This window comes from Calypte anna, chromosome 5A (assembly GCF_003957555.1).
Source record: "Calypte anna isolate BGI_N300 chromosome 5A, bCalAnn1_v1.p, whole genome shotgun sequence".
In the NCBI taxonomy this organism is placed as follows: Eukaryota; Metazoa; Chordata; class Aves; order Apodiformes; family Trochilidae; genus Calypte; species Calypte anna.
The window spans coordinates 212443-234892 of NC_044251.1; the positions used below are offsets into that span (position 1 = coordinate 212443).

General features: G+C 41.8%; 1 protein-coding gene across 1 annotated transcript in view; it reads left to right on the forward strand.

Annotated features, from left to right (window-relative positions):
* Positions 1-22450, forward strand: part of SMOC1 (SPARC related modular calcium binding 1) — a 110341-nt gene that overhangs the window by 16964 nt on the left and 70927 nt on the right. The window contains exon 2 of the mRNA XM_030451798.1: positions 17254-17425. Within this exon, the coding sequence (XP_030307658.1) occupies positions 17254-17425 (172 nt within the window). The remainder of the gene's footprint in view (positions 1-17253; positions 17426-22450) is intronic.

Here is a 22450-nt window from a genome sequence, read left to right on the forward strand (position 1 = left end):
TGCAGCTGTGTTGCTGAGTTTATCTAGTTAATCCTGTTTTATACTGAACTTGGTCCACTTTCCTGCGCTGGAAAGGGAGGAGCAATACTAAGATGGTAAAACAGTTGCTAAAGCTGGCAAGCAACTTCTGTAGCCTGTGAACATTTGGCTTGGGTGCATCTGCCAAGGCATTAGCTGTTGGTCTCCCACAAAGGTACATATCTTAGAACAGATAGTTTTAGCTCTGAGCTTTTCAAAAACCGAGTGGGTTTCTTTGAGAAAAGGCGTGATTTTAACAGCAGTTCTGCTTGATTTTCTCATCACATTGTAAGCATGCTAAACTGGATTGTTAGCAACTTGTATATTCTGCCTCAGTTTTGCAGGGTGAGAACAGTCTGAAGGAATTGCCCTGGAAGTTTTCAGGAAGGATCTATGGAAGCTGTGAGTTGTCTTGAGAATTAAATGCCACATCAGACTGCTGGCTCCTTTTTTGTCTGCCCCTTGTAAAATGACAATTTTAAAGGGGTCTCTGCCTTTTTGCATATGCTGCCCTACTGGTTGTTTTGTGACTGTTTTCTTTTACACAGGAGCTGCCGTATGTTTCTAGACTGGGAGCTGAGAAGTGCCAGCACCAAAATTGAAAACAAGTTCGTCCTTGGCTGCCTCTCCCAGTGTTTTCTGTCCTGCAAGGCCAGTTAGGTGATGGGAAAGGACATTGTCTGGACCTCCTGTGCTGTGCTGATCTCTAAGGGCACAGGATACTCCTTTGAGATTCCAAATGATACTTTGCTCTGCTGTAGTTGGGTAGATGCCATATTTACACTTAGCTTGCTCCAAAGGTGGGGAAAGAGAAGGGAGGAATGTCAAGTATCTTCAACTTGCCACAAGATGTGATTAGGTAACTAAAACGGATTAAGATCTTTCAAACAACAAGTAAACATGTCAAATGTGATGGAAAGCTTCAGAGTTTTATATGGACAAGTCTCTGTATCAAACTTGGAGCATCAGGTTAGGCCTGAATTTATACTCCATTTTTACCCTTTTCCATTGAGGGGGAAGGTATGAGGTGCTATGGGATGTGGAGCAGGCCTTTGCAGGCTAATGAAGGAGTAACTTGCCCCTTTGGTCCTGAGGGTTAGTACTGTATGGATTTGGATAAGCTACTAATCAAGTTTTTAGCTTAGTTTTATAAGATAAACTGTGGCATGTACTCTTACAACTGCATGAACTCTGCATGTACTCTTACAGCTTTTCTCTATGGAAGGATATACACTGCACTGGTTAGGTTAAAGCAGTAGTACCACTTCATTCACTCCTGTCCCACATCTGTATAGGTAGCCAGGCTGTATCAGTATGTCCTTCTCTGTGGTTCGCACAGTACATGTAAGTGGGCCCTGTGCTTCTTTCCCAACTTTAACTGCTCAAAGGACAGAGCTGTTGGGCATAAGGAGTTAAGTACATATTGCATCTCGCCACAAGGATGCATTATTGTACTCTTCTCTTGGATGTGCTTATGGTGACTATGAACATGACTGAAGGCTGGGAGAGAAGAGCATTGGAGACATGAAAAACCTGGAGAATGATGCTAGCCTGTGCTCTTTTATCTCTTCTACTGGCTTGTTTTGTGAACTTGAGTGAGTTTCCAGCTCTAAAGCTTTTCACCTAGAATGGGCTAATGCCTGCCTTACGGGTATGTGGTGGAGCCTTTTTCCAAGTAAATATGCTATAGACTACAGATAAAAGAAGTCTTAGAAGTGCAAAATCTCTGAAGCTGCACAGCATACATATAATATCCTCATTAAACAGCTGTTTGGAATGTCTAATGCAATTTCCAGTTAATGAGGGATGTTTTCAGGTCTTGCCAAGAGAACAGGTGATGTTTTAAACTGATATTTTTAATAAATCTTTATTTTGTAAAAGGCAGCCAAATATGTATCCTGTTGCACTTAATGGCATCTTGGCCATTCTTGTTCTTCAACAGTACTCCAAATTACTCTTGTTCACACATTGCACAGCACCTAAGAGAATTCCTGTCTTAAAGGTAAAATGAGCTTTTGTGTCTCTATCTGGGAACAGGAGCGAAGAAACTTTTCCAATATAATTCCTGCAATCTGTTAAAACCTGGAATAAGGTACACTAGAGGGTCTGTTTCATTGCCCTGTGGCCTTGTTAGCAATAGGAAAGTAGGCTGCACTTATCTTGCACTGTCACTGAATAATAATAATAGGAATAAAATATGCTTTCAAGACTTAAAATTTTCCATTTAGCTTGATGGATCAAAACCAGGGCTACACTGAACTGACTTCTTTGCAGTCTGGAGTCAGAAGTCCTGTGCAAACAAAGGAATATGCCAGTGCTTGAGCTGTAACCAGTAACTGATATTTTGGGACTGAAATAATATCTAATGATAGAGCTTGATTTAGAGTATAAATAAGGGGTTTGAGGGTCTTGTTAACAACTTGCCCTTTTTACTTGAATACTAAATGAGAAATTGGCTAGTGGAGTTGTATGGTTTTGTGACTGGTACTGGGAAGAAAAAAGGTCTGCGAAGCTGAACAAGTTGAGAATGGGAGTGGAGTAGCTGGAACAGGGATGAAGGGTGGGAATGAATCAGTAGCCTGGCATGTGAATAAACCCGGGAAGATGTCTGATGCATGAGTTGGTAACAATATGTGTATATGTAAGATGTTAATATAATTGCTGAAGGAAAGTAATCTTCCAAAGTCAACTACAGGAGTGGTCACTGTGTGTGCAAGAGCTGGCAGACTTCAATTGGGAAGGACAGAGGTGACTGTTCTTGGCTTCAATGTTTTCTCAGAGTTTTCAGTATTTTCCAAGTAGCAACAGAGCTCATTAAATCTGTTAGGGTCTCCATCTGTTTGAAGAGGATTGGAATTGAAAAGGAGCAAAGACAAAGCAGGAACAAGTAAGAGTGAGAAACTGGGAGTGTTTGGTTACAAGATTTGTTTAGAGAGATTTGTGGAGCAGACAGTTGTGGCCAGAGTTGAACAGAATCAGAATTGACGAGGATAAGCAAACTGATTCAAACAGAATTAGGCTGGAATCATTACTGGTGGACACATCTTTAATTTTCAAAGGTTTGTGAAATCTTACAACTAGGCCAGGTACACAACTTTACCTACAAAGACAGTTTGAATGTGATTGTCAGCCCAGTTTTCTAAATCCAAACAGATATTTCCTTTTGGGTAACAGCTGGCCTAAACTGACTTAGTATCTGCCTGGAGTCCTATCAAAGAACATAAAATCAGTTGTGTGGGGTTTTTCCCCCCTAACTCTTCCCTTCTTATTTGTAAGGCAGAATTTCCTTGGATTTCTTAAACTTGATTCTTCCTCTAATTATGTCTTGCCTCCTGGTATGGACTAAGGCTCATAAGAAGTGGAATTGTGTTAATCAGCATGTGAAGGTATTTTTGTTTCTTAGGTGAAACTAGGACTGGTTTACTAGGACAGCTAGTGCCTGGGTTAACTTCTCAGCTTTAAGAAGCTGTTGAGCTCAGGAGAGAGAATGGTCTTTTGCTCCAGAACAGACTCCTTCTCAACCAGAAACACACTTGGAGCTCAGTCCTGCTGCCATTGGTCTTGCTAGTATTTAGATAGCACTGAGCTGCTTGCTGGGGGGTGGATGCCAACCACGACTTTCTAGGCCTTCATGATTGCCATCTATCTCCCTGTTTTTTCAACAAACCTCGACTGAGATCTGCAGCATTTCATAGCTGTAGTGACTAGAGCTCTCCTGAGGATTACATTGGAGCAGGATGAGGGAGTGTGATTTGCATTTCTCCTCATCCAAACAAGACACTAGCATGCTGTAATTCCTACATGGTTGGCTCCAGGTGGATGAGAAGTGATTACTGATAGTGTATCTACCTTGTTCCCTGCCAATGTATTAACTCTCTTGCCATCCCCTCGAGCAGTGAGCAGCCTACCCTTCAGCTGTGCTGTTCGGTGGTAAAGCAAGTCCTGCTTCTGATTCTTCATACTGGTGCCACTTTTTCCTAAGCTCATCTTCTTCTAGACTGTAGTCCAGAGTGCTGGTAAAGTAAGCAATATACTCCTTTTTTTTTTTTTTTTTTTTTGAGTCAGAAAAGCAATTTCCTTCAGGTGAGATCAGGCCCAGCAGCGTCTTAGACTACAGACGGCAAGAAAGCTGTTTAACAATGTGCATCAGCTCACTGTACTCTTCCAGATGTTGTGATAGTATGACTACTACATATTCCTCAGTCTAAAAGCAGTCACAAAAACCTACATGTTAGCTGGTATCAGCCTGCTTTAAGTCTGTCAACTAAAAATGTCAGTTCAGTCTTTGTCCACTCTGAGAAGTCTGACCAGTGAGCCTGACTGTGTTTGTACTGAGGCCAAGTCTTAGACCAGATGGAATGAGATCCAGAAAATCTGAGGAATCCAGATAAAGCCACAGTTGTTTTGCCACAGCTTTCTTAATAACATGCCCTGAAAAGGAAGATGGGAGACTGCAATAATCTTGCCAATTATCTGTGTGAAAGATTTGTTGTGCAAAGGTCTCCTATTTGCTTATGTTAAGACTGATACCCTGCTCCCTCATGGGAGGCAGACAGCAAAAATAGTATGTGTGTATATTAGATGTGTGTTTTAGCTCTCACTAGAGACATACATAGAAATTCCAGCGTAAAGTTAGCTGAGCACTTCCAGAACCCCAGTGAGTGCCATTGGAGGAACGTTCACCTGGGGAGTGTGGTATGAATTTGGAGCAGAGGTGGCTAATTGGATGGAAAGCTGCCAGTCCTGGACTGAACTTGGCTCATGTCTGAAACACCCTGCTGCCTTGGATGGCTCTAATTACAGGGGTCTTGGTGACAATGAAAGGTAACCTTACTTGTGCTTAAGGTGACATGCATTAGAACTAGAAGTTCTCTGTAACTTACTTCCACAGAAAATGAGGACAGCATGTCTGCCTCCAGCAACAATGAATCAGCAAGAGTATTCTGCAGTTCTTCACCAAAAGGGTGAAAAATGGTTCTCTGTAGCTGGAATCACCCTTTTTGTAAGCTGAAAGTGGACTAAAACAAACAGTTCTGTGGAACAAAATGTATTGAAAAAAGCTGTTGACCTGAGAGAAAGAACAGCCTGTATAAAAACCAGCCACTAACATCTGTCTGCTTGGATGTGGGTATAAGCATATTTGTAATGGAGAGATGGGCAAGAGAAGTACCTTGATTTTTCCTGTAATTTCCTGTAATTTTGCATCTTGCTGGGGAAACTCACACCAACAATCTGGGCTACCTGCAAATGTTTCTTCTTTTGGAGAAACTCCTGCCCTTGCTTCCTCTTCCACATACTAATAACTGCAGCAAACCTGACAGTTCAGTGATGTTCCACCTCACTAGAAGAAAGACACTGAGGTGCTGGAGCATGCCCACAGAACACCAGTGAAGTTGTTGAAGAGTCTAGAACACAAATGTTATAAGGAGTGTCTGAAAGAACTGGGGTTGGTTAGTCTGGAGAAAAAGAAGGCTGAGGTGACAACTTATTTTCTACCTGAAAAGGAGGGTGTAGCAAGGTGAGGGTCAGTCTCTTTTCCCAAGTAACAAGTGACAGCATGGGAGCAAACAGACTCCATTGTGCCAGGGGAGGTTTAGATCAGATATTGGGAACCCTTTCTTTACTGAAAGGGTTGTCAGGCACTGAAAGAGGCTGCTCATGGCAGTGCTGGAGTTGCCATTCCTGGAGATATTTAAAAGATGTGTTGATGTGGTGCTTAGAGCATGGTTTAGTGATGGACTTGGCAGTGTTAGTTTGGTATTTGGACTCGAATCATAAATGCCTTTTTCCAAACTGAGTCTATGATTCCTTGTAGATCTTGCCAGGAGGGGTTCTGCTGGGAACATCATACAGCTTGTCACTTCAGTCTGAAAAATACCCCTGGCTTGTGTAAATAGTAGTGACAAAATGCAGCATCTTAATCCAAAACTATTGGAAGGCATGGCAATACTTGAATAGGCCAGACAACCTTGCACACTAAAAACTTGTCAGTTTGGTGTTGCCTAGTTTGACTGCAGTAAAGGGTGTGCTGTAGTGAGGATTGCCCTGCTTGTTTCCAAGTTGGATAATCAGCACCGAGGTTACTGCTGCAGCACCGAACACACAAGTGACTACTCCAAAGGAATCCTGGCTGCAGAAATCAGAAAATGTATTTACTCATCAGCATATAAAGTAATAATTTTCTAAATGTTGTCTTTTGCTGATAGCAGGTGATGGCACAGCTCTTTACTGTGGTGCAGCTAACAAGGTTCCCTCATTCTTGCCTTATACAAGCATTTTATCTTAGAACTCTCTCCTTAGCTTTTCCAACTCCTGAAGTAAACAGCATGTGCATCTTGTCTCTTATGAAAAGGTTATTATATATTTAGACATATGAAGTGACTTTCTCTGAGGTGGGAGCAGAGTTAGTTTCATACCAGCAGAACTGAAGTTCGTATCATGAGCCTCCTATGGCTCTTCCATTTGTACTCCGGGAAGACTTCAGTAATGGGGAAAGCTCCTCTGGTCATGGCTGTGCTGTCCAAGAAAGCTTTGACTGCCTGACGGTCTGAGGAAGCATTGCCCAGCACCTCATTTGTGCAAGAGGCTAAACTCTGTGGGTGGTTACCCCTACAAAACTGAGGGAAGAATTTGTTTTAAATGTAAGCAGAAAGATGAGGATTATTACAAACATTGTACAATGCAAATAGAACTGCAGTACAGAGTAACGAGACAATGATTCTTTCCCTTAGGGAGCTAGAGGGAAAGTTTATTTGTTTGACTTCTGACAGGAGTTTCAGTTATGTTTCATACATCTTTTCCTGATTCTTACCCTCTTGCTCTGAATTCCTGGCTGGTGTATTTCATAGCTATTTTTTTTTCTTTTTATGTGTGTGGGTTTTTTTGTTTTTTTTTGTTGTTGTTTTCATTTTGTTTTGGGGTTTTTTGTGTTTTTTCTTGGTTTTGTTTGGTTTGGGTTTTTGTTGTTTTTTGGTTTGTTTGTTTGTTTGTTTGTTTTTTTAGTGTGATTCTGAATTTAAACCTTGCATTAGACTTAATGCATCTTTTTGGGTCACTGTAGAATCTGCCAAGGTGGGCTTGGCACTTGAAGCAGGGAGTGTTAAGAAGCCTGCATTCCTTATGCTGACTAAAGTTCCCTCCCGGAGGGATATTCTGAAGAGCCTCAGGCTGCTAAAGCAAGAGTTAAGATTTCTACATGGTATCTTTAAATGTTATCATTTGACTTGAATGAAGTTGAGTCTCTGAAGCTACCTGTCTGCAGAGCAGATATACACAGTTGTAATATCAAATACCTGCTTCTGTTGGGAGGTAAACATCACTACAGCAGTGCTTTGTACAGGGAGTGAAGAGCATCTCCTAGCTATTAGCTGAAGCTGTTAATACTTCTGCTAATGAAAGTGTGTCCTTGTTGTTGTCTCTTAAGACATAGACTGAAATTTCAGAGGTGATACAACCTCTGAAGGGGAAAAACACCTTTCTTTTTAAGAACACTGGAATAATGCTAGCTGCTCCTTTCACAATGTTGGCAACATGAGCTACTCCATATTTAATATGGGAATATGATATTACTTATGAACAAGGTTTAATATATTTTTTCTTTACTTTCACTGTCTTTGACACTTGGGAGAAATAACAAAGTAAATGAGGCAACCTCCTTTCTTACTTTATATAGCTCATGGGGCCAGAACCTAACTGTGAACATATCTCTGGAGATGGCAAGGTAGGCCTTCAAGGAGACATGTCAAGATACCTGTGTCTCCAGAGAGAAGCAGCAATAGTGCTTCAGAAACTGACAATGAAGTGTTGATGATGGTACATGTCAAGTAATGACATGGGGAGAAGCCTAGATGCAGCCATGTTCTCCTGAGAGATTTAGTTGATTAATCATTGTCTTTGGATCAGGTAGAGTAAGAATATAGTTAAGAAAAGCAAACCCTTTAATGTTCACACTACCTCCTTTTTTAATATCCTTCCTGTGCAATGCCTTGTCTTGGCATTCAGTTTATATTCCTCTACTGATGGGCAGTCAGCCCTTCCTGAGTTTCAAAGCAGTGAGCTCAGCTATTTTAATATCTACTTCTTGGTTCTTCTGTTGGCAGCAGTAATGACAACCATAATGAAAGCTGGATGCCAGCTTCAATTCGCATGCCTCTTTCAGCATTTAGAAGAAATGATTTAAGAAGGACTGAAACTTGTAGAGTTATGGAGTTTTAAAGGGTGGCATTTTCTATTTTCTCTCCTGGAAAATCTGCAAGAACAAAACATTTGTCATCTAAGAAGTGTCTTTGTACAGTTGTATTCTCATTGGAGATCAACTTTGAAGATATGACTGCCAAATGGTGTTTGTAGACTATGTTTAATCATCACATGTAGATGTAGAGCTGTTCCAGACTTCATATACTTCACAGTGTATCTGGCATCTACAGAAGGTTTTGTCTTATGGGGGAGAATGGGTGATGGGAGGAGAAAATGTTTATCTTCTCACCACTTTGGGATGTTTAGAAAGCCTATCACTGATTTGGAGACTCCACTTAAAGCAGGTGCACTATTCCTCAGCAGTTAACACTGGAAAGAAAAGTCAAAGCACTTTGAGTTCTGCAGAGAAAGATGGCATGAGAGGGTACTTAAGAGAAGGGAGCCTGGATGAGTTGATATCAGGTCATAAAGCCAAATTTTAGAGGCTGTGGTTTTCAAGGGAAGCCCTTTGTAGCTGTCAAGCTACTGATGCAGACTCAACAGGGAATTTGAACTTCATCCTATAGATGATTCCTTTAAGAATGCTTCAGCAGAAGTTGGTTGTAATCAGACATGCTTGCAGCTAAAGTGTGCCACCACATTACACAACGAAGCCTCGGGTGGGCAGCTTCGTTGATATCAAGACTCTTCTGTCTTTGAAACAAGGTAGAGCTGTCACACTGTTCCTCACAGCACAGCAGAAGGTCTTGCACTGTTACTCTGGAGCAATGAGAGGCTTCAGAAAGGTTCTAGTGGAGTTATTAGGAAGGAGCTAAATATGGGTGGAAGGGAATGTTACTGTGGATTACACAGCTGGTTCTAATTAGGCAAACTTCCATCCTCTTAACACTTCCAGAGCTCAGAAATTATGTCTCTGCAGCTTGCCCATTCTGTCTGCAGTACTCCAACTCCAAGCTCTTGCATATGGGGAAGAAGCTTTCTGCTTAGCCAGTCTGACTGGAGGGAGAACAGGGGAAAAAGAGGCTCAAGAAAGTATTCTTTCATAGCTACAATCTGTATGAGGCTAAACTTGACACAGGAGGGCACAGAACTCTACAAATCCTGAAAATTACTTCTGGTGGTTTAGATAGTGGAGGGTCAGACAGCATGTGATTGGGTCTCCCTGATTCAAGAGAATCAGGGTCATGAGTTTGTTCCAGATCATGAGTTTGTATTTTAGTTATGTTGATTAAGCAGAGGACTTCCTAAACCAGAAAGACTGGATCAGTTTATTAAACAACACAATTTACTGAAGACAGGATTCTACCTTTTATGTCAATGGAAGTTTTGCTGTTGTTTTCTTTGGAACAAGAAGTTCATTGCCTGACTATGCAAACATCTGGATTTTCTTTCTGGTTCAATATGTAGCAAAGCTAAAGAGAATAAATAGTCCAAGGTAAACATGCCTTCTCTTGTCAATGTGCTCGAAAAATTAAATTTAATCTCAAGTTTGTTCTAGGCTTGCATGTCATCTTGGCTGTAAGAATAATCTGAGGAAGTGAGCTTTGACAGAAGCTGAAGTAATGTTATTTCAAAGCAATTGAATCGGTCTCTACCTTAATACTGCCAAACTTACTAGAAGGCTTAAAAAACATGTTAGAAGTGTGAGATTTGAAATTTCTATTTTGTATTTTAGACTTCTGGTTTCATCCTATCTGTGACAATTTATACTTAAACTTCATAAAGACAAACTCACTTTTTATAATGGTGGTATAGACGTGGATAATTCTGTGGAATAAGAGATTATTCTACAGTCTGAAGTTAATTACTTGTTTCTGGTAATTTTCTTCCCTCAAGTTAGTTGTAGTTAAGCACTTACATAAACTTTCACTTTGAAAGCACAAAGATATAATTAAAAAAATTCACTTCCTGACTGCAATGGTGCTGCTTTTGTTGTTTTTCTTAAAAAAACCCAACCAAACAAAAACAAAACAAAAACGAAACAAAAACAACTGGTACCTCATCTTCTGAAAGCACAGCACAACTGTTGAATCGTGTTGAGGGATCTGTTTGTGAAGAAAACCATAATACTATTTCTTAGCTAGAAGTCTTCTAGCAGATGGAGCACAATACTTAAGAACTCTACTTCATTGCAGTGGCTTACACAAAACAAAGACTGGGGGAGGATTAGTTGGAGAGGGTAGAATCACTTTAGAAAATTAAAGTTTCTAGTCTGTAAGGACAGAAAACTGTCTTGAATTCAACTCATACAAGTGTAGCTAGAGTGTGCCTGCTTTGTGGTGTGATCCCATGTTTGCCCAGCCTTTACCATCCTCAGGCATGGGCTGTGTGCTTTGAACCCATTCTTGTTTGCACAGCTGGGCACAGCTTGTTTGCCTGGGCTTGAAACGTAAGTGGTGCTTTAACTCAGGCTGGACTCCTCACTTTGCAGGTGGGATGACTGAAGGAATATATTCAAGTATGACAATATCCTTCTTATAACTCCCTTCTGTCTGGGGAAGGTGCTGTGCCCTTCTAAAATGTGTCAGGAAAGCATTAACCCAGGGAGGCTGTGGGGTCTCCTTCCCTTGAGACATTCAAAACCCTTCTGGATGCATTCCTATGTGACCTCTTATAGGTGACCCTGCTCTGGCAGGGCAGTTGGACTGGATGATGTTTTGAGGTCCCTTCCAACCCCTGACTTTTGGTGATTCTGTGAAGCCTCAGTATAAAACTGTAGGGTTCTAGAAAACACCCACGCGGCTCCTTGTTAAGATGTAGAAATTGGTTTAAAATCATATTCTTAAACCAAAGTCATTCAGTTGCAAGTGAAATACAAACTTACAAGTGTTTCCAAAAAGGGAATATTAAAATAAAGCGATCTCTTCCTCGTGTTACCCCCAAACACTACAAACTTTCCAGAAAACTTGCTTTGAAAGCCTTTTTTTCATGAGAGGTTTTTAGGCTGCATGGGCACTTTGAGGACAGAGGCTGGATGCCCTGGTAAGCTGTTGGGAGTTGTGGTGGTTCTGGCTGGTTGATTTCTGCATATGGAAGAGACTGCAAGCCCTGACAGTCCCAGCCCAAGCATGCTTTCACATTTTGTATTCATATTTCTAGAAGCCAAGCATTTTGAGTCTGTGGATTAGAGTAGATCTTTGATATATTTGAGGCCTGCTAGGCTTCTGGTTCCATGGCAGGAAACTTGGCTGAAGTCCCAAACCCATGGTTGAATCTGAAGTTCTTGTGCCCTGTAGGCAACCTGCCATGGGGCTGAGAGTCTGGCTCTGATTAATGCTGGGACTTGCCTTCAGCTTTGTGTCTAGCATGGCTGGTTGTACCAATTTGGAGCTGGAAACCAAGGCATAAATCTGTGTAGGTTAAAACTAGGAAATGTGAACCAAAGCTTTCTGACAGCAACAAAAATATCCAGACGTTTAGATTCTCCTGTAATGTATAAAAGGTTCTGTTTTTTGTGGGGAGTTCTCCCTGAGAAGTACCTGCTCATTTGTACTCAAGATGGACCAGTCTGAGTGCTCAGGCAAGTGATCTCTGTCATATGAACGTACCTAGATGGATCACTTTTTCCAAAGATGTATTCTAAGGGTCTTCAAGGTTGAAGTCTGCCAAAACAGGAGTAGGGAACTGAATGAACTATTGTCTCTACCTTTCTACTCCCCAGCCTGCAGCACACATCAGAAGCAAAGCTGCTGAACAGGTGATGCACCTCTGTTTTGATGTGTAGTGGACTCTTGTCTTATAGATTTGTTTCGTAATAGACTTCCACTTTCTCATATTGGTGTCACTTGTGTCCCTGAAGCCTCTCTAAAGCACATTACTGTGGTACTGCAATGCCTTGGCCATTTCTTATTACTCCTGTCACAAAGGGCTCTGCTGTTCTGTTTGTGCTTATAATGTATCCAGATGGTGAATAGAGTGAGTGACCACCAAGCTCATTTTCACTTGTGGGGTCAGACCTTTCCCTGCTAAATAACACAAGTGTTCCCAGCTGCTGTGCAGCTGCAGGGAGTCTGCTTTCCTTCACAGGCATTAAAAAGCCTTTAATCAGTGTTTGTTGTTTGTCAGCAGTGGTGTTGAGGTGTGGAGAGAAAGAACAGATATGCTTTGTTAGCAAAGTTAACTTTATTCTGACCTCTTATCTTTCCTTTTTCTTTTCAAGTCTGAAGAAGCAGAAAGTAGTTTGGGAAGTGGTTTCTGCAAGCACCTGTGTAAATGTATTTGCTAAAGGAGAAGGTTTATGTCTTTATACAGATACAGAATTGGACTTAAAAAGATGCTCTAAGAGCATCCAGGGACTCAAACTGACTGGTGTAGGATCTGTGCAGGGTCCCTTAATGTAAGCAAATTTGTGAAAAATACAAATGTAGTTGTCTAATAGTGTATTATTTTAGTATCAAGCCTCAATTTCATTGAATCACATTTCAGGGATAGCATTTGCAATATGGTCAGTTTCAACATTTGCCGGGAAAGTAGATTACGACTTTGTATGATTTTTGTGGGGTTTGTTTTTTTCTCTTCAGACGGATAAGCCAGTGACACCATTTCCAGCCCCATTTATTTGGATGCTGAAGCAAATGCAAACACTGATATCAAAAAGAAGCTTTGAGAAATCTCAGAGCCAAGGCTTTTTTCCCTCTTCCTAGAGGAAACTTGGGAATCTGTGTGTGCACTTGTAAGTGCTGTGTTTTTTGCAGAGTTCCTGTTTCCCTGACTCCAGACCTGTTCACATGGTGTATCTGCCTGTACAGCACCAAAGGGAGCTCTGCAGATCCTGATGTTCCTGTTTGCAAAGTCTGTTTTGTATGGGCATCCTAAAGCTGTTAGGATCACAAGCTTTGGGTTTTGAGCTTCAAGGGTCGTGGTAGGACATTTGGTGTTAAAGGTGGAATGTTTTCTCTTGCTATGCTTCCTCTGGTTTGAAGTGACCAGAGAATCATGTTATCGCCTTGGCTGTTACTGCCTTGGCTGTGTCTGGGGAGGGTTGGTAATCAGGCATCAGGGCATCCTTTGCACATTGCTTCAGCCCTCTTCCTGGCTCAGCAGGATCTCTTGCAATGGACCAAGGTGGTCTTTGGAGCAGGGCTGTGCTTGTTGGGAAAGAGCCTCCTAGCTCGAAGTGTGAATAAAGAACTGGAAATGAGTAACTTATGTAGTCCTAGGTGTTGAAATCAAAGACTGAAGCTGTTCCCGTGGGCAGGCACATATTTCAAAGTTCATCCAGTATTTTTCTTCAAGTATCTGAGGCTGCTTATGCTCTGCTATCATGCTCCTTGTACAGGGAAAATGCTAGAAAGTATTTTTTGTGCTGGGTAAGAGGGGACAGGCACTCAAACTAGATGGTACGTGAAATGGGTCTGGGTGGCCTGTGCTTACGGTCAGTTCTGTAGCATGAAGGCTTTGCAGCTAGAAACAGGACAAAAACACTACTTTATTACCTGAAAGCTGGCAAGGCTGCTAAGCAAAGAGAAGGGCTCTGAGCTACAGTGGAGCAGCTGTCCTACAGTAAGGGGGAGTTTCTGAAGCCCTTCTGTAGCATCTCCAGGAGATCTGGCCTTTCTGGCAATGCTGTCTGAAGAACCCTGATCAGACAGGCATGATCCTGGATCCTTCTGGAAATTAATGCAGACTTCTAAAATTGTAATCTAGCTGAACAAAACAAGCACCATCTTGTGCAACTATGTAAACCATAAACTTCTTTGGCAAGGCAGGTGTGGCATTTTCAGTGTCTGGAAAGCACCGAACATGCTGTGTGGGCTCCCTACTGTAATCCACGTTACAAATCAAATGCTACAAAGGTGCTTTTTTTTTTTTTTTTTTTTTTCATAACATCCTTCTTGGCTTAATTTGGGTAGGCAAGTACTTCATAGACTGCACTGGAGCACTCTGCATGTTTCCTCAGGCCCTTATACTTAATCAGTGCTGAGCTGCTCCCCTTCTCTCTGTGAGGAGGCAACCAGTGGAAAGCTGTTCCATAGCCTTAGGTTTAACTCATTTGTCATCCCTGAGCAGGGCTCTCTGTTACTGAGATGCCTGTTTGGAAGGAGGGGTGTTACAGGTTTTTGAGGGTCATTTCATACTGAGTATGAAACAGGCTGCAGAAAGCTTAGGTGAATTTTCATTAAACAAGCTGAGTTTTCAGTAAGTTGGCAATATGGTTTGATTCTGGCTTTTTTGGTGCACCTCTGATCTGTGATCTTCTTACACAAGGGACTTGCAAAAGGTTTCATGCCAGTAGCCCAAGCCCTCAGAGCTGCGAGAAATGGCAGATGCACGTGTTTCTCTGGAACCAGAATGGCTTCTGTGTTTAGCTGAATATTTAATTGCTGTTTGTGCACCATACTGTGCCATCAGGCAGCTCTGGTTTTGAAGCCTGCTTATACAAACAGCTGAAAAGCCTTGCAAATCTTTCAGGGTCTCTGACATCACACACTGGGAGGGGAGGTTCAGCATCTTCAGTCTGCTGCTTTTTGTTGTGTATTTACAGTCACCACACTGCGTGCTGGGGGCTTCAGAAAGACTTTACTGCAAACAGAGCAATTCCAAGTTAACTTCTGATAGTCCAAGAACTGGCCAAAAATCTGGTCCAGCTTTACAGTGCTTTCATAATCTAGTCCAGGTCTCTATAAACCATTTAAAATTGCCTTCAGGTTTAAATTTTCCAATTTCCTATTTGGAACAGGTGTTGCCAGGTTATTGAAAGTGTTGGAGAGAAGAAACAAAAACATGTTAAAAACTCTGTGCTGTTACAAATTTTGGTGAGTCTGGGACAGATGAGGGTTTTGGGTTTTTTTCCAAAAGATTTGCCCCACACAGATTCAAACAAGTGTAGATCTTGCTTATTTTTCCCCATCTGTCATGTTTAAATAGGGTTTTTAGTACTGCATGAGTATTCAAAAGATCCAGCAGTATAGAACTAATATGTTTTTATATGGAAATATGCAACTTCTCATTTAATTGGGGAGAGAAAGGAGGCTTTTTTTTTTATTATTGTCACAAAAAAAACAACTTTCAGAGATGCATGTTTTTGGAGTGGTTAAAAGCAAACCCAAAAAGAGCTCCAGGCAATGTTTTTTCAACAGCTTTAACCTCAAAGCATAGAGGAGGCAGCTTTGTAGGCAACTGTAACACCAAGGTGGTTATGGCAGTGACTCAGGCTTCCCTGTAAAGCATCCAGCTATCAACACACTTGGAGAGCCCTGGCTTTGTGCATGCAGACAGGGTGTCAGTCAGTGCCCACTTGCCAGACAGCTCCAAACAGCTGAGCTGGTAACTGCTTTGACAGTGAACTGGGATGCTGGGGTATTAAAAAGCACCTCTGGTCCCCTCAGGGCTTGTGGGAGGCTTAAGAGATGGGAGCTTGGGAAGAGGAAGTACAAGGTAGGTTTAACTTCCCTTTTCTTTGTTTAATGCTTGTGGGACTTGTTTCAAGAGTGAGCAGGTGGTTGGGTGTGGGTAGTGGTTAAAGGCCTGACTTACTTCACCACTGAGCTGGGGTACTGTGGGAAGTGAAAAGGGCTGCTACTGTTCTGTCCTGTTGAAACTCTTCCGATGGTTATGGAACGAGGACTGGTATCTGGAGTCTTCAGGAAGTCAGTATGAACTTGGGAGAGAGACCTGGGTATCTCTCTAGTGAGCTCAGTACAGCTGTGGGTGCAGTAATAAACTACTGCCAGATGTTGGAATTTGCAGAGTCAAGTGGACAGGAACTGGGGGCTCATTCATATACATGTTGGGTTTCCGTATCTCCAAAAGATAAGGCATCTTATCTCTCATAAGGGAAAAAGCAGTAATTGTAGTACGGAGGAAATGTTTTGGTTGAGTAATTAGAAGACTGGGTTTCCTCATATTGAGACTGACAAGAGTGCCATGTTAGTACAAAACAGGATGCATCCAAACTGAATGCTTGGAAAAAGAGAGTCACAATGATGACCAACTCGTGAAAAGAACTAGCTTTTCAAGGAGTGTGCAGATGACATTGTGGGATGTGTGGAATGCCATTGCCAGCTGGGCAGCACATCATCAGGAAGGAGCAAAATGAAGCACTCCAAAATGACAAAGTTAGGGGTTGGAAGGAACCTTGAAAGATCATGTAGTCCAACGTCCTTGCCAGAGAAGGATCACCTATAGCAGGTCACATAGAAATGTGTCCAGGTGGGTTTTGACACTTTAGGAGTGTGCAAGTATGCTGTTGCAGGAGGTGTCCTTAGATGACATAAATAATACTTTAAAAACCAAATAACTGGTGGCATAATGCTGGCAACAGACATGGTTCAACTGCCAAGGCCAATCTTGGTCAGTTATTTGGGTTCCTCCATCCTTGATGATAAATTTATTTCACTTCTGAGTAAAACTGTGTTGCAGCAGAAACTGTGTCAGGGTGCTGGGCAAACTGGGCTGTTGTGACTCAGTATTGCCTTTGCCATGTGGGTTGTTTGGCTTTGGACATCTTACATTTTCAGAGGTGAGGCAGAACGAGTAATGTTTTTGTTCTTTTAAAGAAAATAGAATGGCAGAAACTCTTAATTTTTGTTTAAAATTGTATGTATTTGATTAAGTTAACTTCAGGCCAAGTCAACTTTGGTAGGCAGTTTAAATTACAAACTGTATTGCTACTGTCATAAAAACAAAATACTGTGCTCTGCTTTGGGAAACAAAATCAATTTACTTTTTTTTTTTCCCTCCTTTCCCTCCTTTCCCTCCTTTCCCTCCTTTCCCTCCTTTCCCTCCTTTCCCTCCTTTCCCTCCTTTCCCTCCTTTCCCTCCTTTCCCTCCTTTCCCTCCTTTCCCTCCTTTCCCTCCTTTCCCTCCTTTCCCTCCTTTCCCTCCTTTCCCTCCTTTCCCTCCTTTCCCTCCTTTCCCTCCTTTCCCTCCTTTCCCTCCTTTCCCTCCTTTCCCTCCTTTCCCTCCTTTCCCTCCTTTCCCTCCTTTCCCTCCTTTCCCTCCTTTCCCTCCTTTCCCTCCTTTCCCTCCTTTCCCTCCTTTCCCTCCTTTCCCTCCTTTCCCTTCTCTCTTCTTTTCCCCCCCACCCACTTTCTTTAGTTTTTAATAAGCGACCGTGACAGAGACCCTCAGTGTAACCTGCATTGCTCCAGGTCCCAGTCCAAAGCCCTCTGTGCCTCTGATGGCAGAACGTACGAGTCCATGTGCGACTACCAGAGAGCGAAATGCCGTGACTCGGGTCTGAGCGTGACACATCGTGGCCGGTGCAAAGGTAGGTGAATTTCAAATGCCTTTGAAGGAGAGAATTATTGAGTTCCTACCTCATCAGAAACTGGATTCTTAGGCCCTTGAGTTTCATACCATGCTTTGTAAGTCATCTGAGTGAAATTGTGTGTTCTTGTGAGCCTGGTTGTCTGGGCTCAAGGGGAAGGAGTAAGAACCAGCTGATAATCAATGAAAGAAGGGGAGAGAGCCAGAGAGATCACTGCAAAAGGGCCAAAATAGATATCTGCAGAGCAAAAGGAGCTGCCTCCATGGAAATGCAAATTCAGATCCTGAAAGGAGAGACCTTCCTTGCTGCCTGTGCCAGTGAGGAGCTGAGGTTTTTTGTCTCTTTTCTTCTCTCCTCACTGCTTTGTTGCTTTTTGGCAGCCTCTGTCCCATAACATAGAAAAAGGCCTTTGAATCATGCTTCTTTCTGCATAGTGGGAGCCTGGAATTTTTCTTCCCGGGTCCTGAGAAGTGGTTGGACTGTGACTGCAAGTGATGCATTTTTGAGTATCACAGTAATAAGGAGTAAGATGTGAGTACTACTTCTGCTTTCATCACTTGAGCAGAGTGGTGGAGATAAGCAGGTCCATGGCTGATATCAGCACATAAACTGTCACTGTTCAGTCACTTAAAACATGAGATCTGAAATGTGGACATCTGTATGCAAAAGCATCTATTTCTGGAGTGGAAGAATGTTGACTGACAAAGCACACAGCCTGCTGTATATCATGGTTGCAAAAAGTCCTAAAGAAGTAACTAAAGACAACTAAAGACTTTTATTTTAAATCCAGGGAAACTACACTTCCCTTTCTGCTCTCTGACACAAATGACATGCTTAGCTGAAACTAGTTGTGCTCTCCTTTGATTTTTCCACTTACCCTCTGGTACTATACAGTACCTAATAAGATGGGAGTGTTTGACAACTTCTGCTACTGAAAGGTATTTTGTTCTTCTAGTCACATGAGGAATATGACCTCTAGTTGTGTCTAGAGCTCACTGTTCTTGCCAAATTCAGACAGCTGGGACAGGTCTCTACAGGAGACTGGCCATGTCAGTATCTTGTGTTCACACAAAGGAAGGCATCACCAGCACTGTTTAAGCAACTTCTCCTGTAATAGGGCACCAGGTCTATTCTGAACAGGACTGAGATGCTCTGTAAGGGAACTCCTGTGGAACTGGAAGGGACCCTGTAGGCCATTGAGCATGGTCCTATAGCATAGTGATAGATACTGTGTCTGAGAACCTACCTGTATGAAATGAGCACTATGCTTCTTTGAGGAGGGAAAATTTCCCAGATAACTAAAATAAAGAAAAGACAAAGTATGTTGTGGACAGCAAGGCATAGTTCTGCACCCCAGATGACCATAGGTTTGTAGTTGCATGTGCTGATAATTTGAACTGTGCTTGTGTCAAGGCAAGCAGGATGGTTTCCATAGTGAAAATAGAACCTTTTTGATTTAGCTGAGATCTCTGCACTCTCTTAAGAAGCTAAGAACCTTTAAAGAAGCCTTTGGGAACTATAACTCTCAGTCTTTTCTAGCTTTCTTACGTGCTTTTCAATGAAATTCCTTAAGCACTAATTTATCTGAACTCCCTCTGAACCCTCACTCACACAGCACAAAGGGTTAAAAGTCAGGAGTAGCTTAAGATGATCAAACTGCAATATCCATGACAAATGGAGCCTCACTGAGATTCCAGAGAATAGTTCCAGATGGCTCAGCTGTACATAAAATACACAGCCAAGCACATCCTAACTGGATCTTTTGTCAGCAGGCATTTTAAGATCTGATGTCAAATAAGAGTTCTGCCTTAAAACTTTGCAGGGATGAAGGGCATATGCATGTTAAATGAGCTTTGGCAAGCTGTCAAGATTATGCAGTGATAGGTATATTGGATATCTGTGGCTTAAAACACATTAAAGTTCTGTGTTAAGTGGTTGGTTTCTAGGAACTCGCTTGACCTACTTAGTAAAAAAAAAAAAAAGTGGGAGTGTTGTAAAATTTCTGTTTAGACTTACAGTGGATGTTTTTGAAAGCTGGCTGGTATAGAGTTTGTTCTTAGATGAGAAGTCACCATGTAAAATGAATCTAAGTTGCTGGTAGGGATTATAACCAGGGCTCTTTGGCCTATCTCCTGGGACACCTGGATGAAGAAAACTTTTGACTCATGTGTTGGAAAGGAAGGCCTCCTGACTTAGGTATGGATTGTTTGAAGTTAATCTTTCTCCTCTGCCTACTGTTCCATTGAACAGGAAATATTTTGAAACCACTTTTTTGTCCACTTGTTCGATCCATGGTTTTTCTTTGATTGTTCTTATTTCTAGTCAAGGGAGAACAATGTGGGTTCCTCCTTTAGCAGCAGTTGGTCAGTAAAATCTGAAATGAGACTTTGCAGATCAAGGGATGTTTTTGGAATGCTCCAAGTAAGTTGGGGAACTTGGAAGTAGAAATGGCGTGTGGGAATTGCAGAAAGGGCAAAGCAAGTCAGGATGAAAGGAAAGAGGCTGGAGATTCCAGGTGTAGAGCTTGTCAGAAATGAAGTGGAAAACCATGGTGAGAGGGGATAGTGTTTGATATGCTGTGGGACAGCTGAGCTTGTTTCTGTAATTTGTTCAGGTCCCAATTTTGCCTTTTATATGCAAAGACACAGATCATTGGCTAGAGGAAATGGTTATGAACCTGCTGACTTCAGTGTAGCTGGACTGCTTCATGCCTGGTGGGGAACTGGCCTGTATATGGAACAGTTACCTAATGGAACTACAAGTGGTTCAAAAGCTGCTTGGATCGATTCTTGCATTTGAGCTTTCGATTAAAAAGTAGAATTGAAATTAGATTAGGTAATTTCTCTACTTGCAGTGTATAGATTTGCTGCTAGTATTATTTGAATCCTTGGGGATGTCTTACTTTGTTTTATAAGGAAAGCTTGGGTCTTTGCACACTGATGTGTGGTGTCAGAACTGCCTCTGCCTGTTGCAGAGAGTATGTTGGAATTCTTGGGGCCTATTCAGAAGTGCAGTGTGTACATTATGAGGGAAATGGTCTCATTTGAATAAACTGTTCATGGTTAAGATCAACCATGGTAACTGGCCGACTTCATTGCAAAACCCAAGGTTATGTGCACCTGCATTCTGCAGATTAGGACACAGATGTCAAAACCATCAATTTTAGTTCACAGATCTCCTAGTTGCCAGCTACCAACTTGAGAAAAAAATTTTCTTTAAAAGGCAGCTTTCTGAGCTGCAGTAAATCTGTTCTAAGTCTGAAGATATTTTAAGTCAAAGTATTAAACAGCTCTGCTTTTTTTTTAAAAAAAAGTCATCCTGTTTTGGTTTTTCACCTTGTGTAAGGGAGGGAAGGGGATAAAGTTCTATTTAGTCTGTCTAGACTGTTGAACTGGCACATGTTAATGCCATTCTGCTTTAGTTTGTTGTTTGATAATCCAGGGAACATTTTTAAGGGGGAAGAAAAACTACTGAAAGTCTCAGGAAAACGATTAAAATGCAGAACTAGCTGCCTGAATCTATAACATCAGGTTTTAGTAAAATTTCTAAGGCATCTTATTTGGGGTGAGCTATTTGACAGCTACGTTTTAACACTTGGCACTTATGTAATATTTTACATTTTCTAATTAACAAAGAAAAAATAGCAAGCTGAAGTCATCCCACTGAAATTGCATGTTGATGCAGACAAAAATACCAGCCTGTGGAGTGGGGAAGAGAAAGATTGACAGTCCTTTTAAAAACAAACTAGTAAATGTTGATATTAAGGGCACTGTTTTTACTGGAATTGAACTGTGAATTGATAGAAGAAAGATAGTGGTAGGCATGGGCCTCTCCAGCCAACATTGTATGACAGGTGGTTGTTCCAAGGCTGTAAAAGGAGTGACATGACCTTTGAAAATCAGTGAGGAGGATGGGAAAACTGCTTGGAGCTGAGTATTCATGAACAGGAGAAAAATTGTCTATCTTCACTGCATTTTAGCAGTGATTTTTTTATATTATCTTCTCCTTATATATGGGCTTTGATTGTGTTCATGTTTGTCTACTCGTTAGACAAAGTTGACAAAGATCTGAGTCTTTTCTGCCTGGGCTACTAATGTATTTGTACTGTAGGGGATACCACAAGATGTTTGTTCATACCAGCTACGTAGTGAAGCATACAGTTTCAGTTGTGAAGTTGAGTGTGCCCAGCACTAAGGTAGGTGCTACGTGGAAATGCTTTATGGTTCTGTGTTATGTCCAGGAAAGGTACCAGATATACCTCTCTGTCCTGTATCCTCAGAGCAGAAAAGTTTCATTTGTGAATCTGTGCTTTGATTGTCTACTGAGAAATTCACAACTTGGAAGCAGAAACAGAGCTTGCAAGTGTTTTCAGTCATCCAGCTAGAAAACAGAAGATGCAGCCACACCATCTGGTTTTGTAATAATGTTCTGACTCTTAAGCTTGAACAGGAGATCTGCAGGTGATAGTTGGGTGTTTATCAGCATTGCCAGTGCTTCCTTGTCAGCTGAAGGAACAAGTGTGTGTTGGAATGGTCAGTACTGCTGGCAGGACTGTCCTCCAGTGGAGGTGTGCAAACAAGGCCTGATCATCTAGTCTCTTTGGCAAGCAAGGCTGGGGGAAGGAACCAGTTTAGAGGTTATATCATGGTTAATTAGAAAAAAAAAAAAAAAAGAAAATACTGCTTCTCTAAATTCAGTGTAAATTTTATTCAAGAAACTTCTCATAACAGTCTTGTTCTTTATACAAACTCATAACAGGTCCACCAGGGATCAAAGCTTCATGTACAAAGGGTACACCCCACAAACACCCCACAAATTTCAGTCTCGAGTGACACAGATAGGATGAGAAAAGGCACAGGGTCATAGGGAGGTGAGGTGACCAACCTATAGTCACTCAGTGGGTCAGTGGCAGAGTTGATATAGGCACTCTTGCTTTGAAACCCAGTTCCTAAGCTACAGGCATCTGTGCTGAATACTATTGCTATGAATAATGGCATTTTCTGAAGAGAAGGGTTTTATTTGACT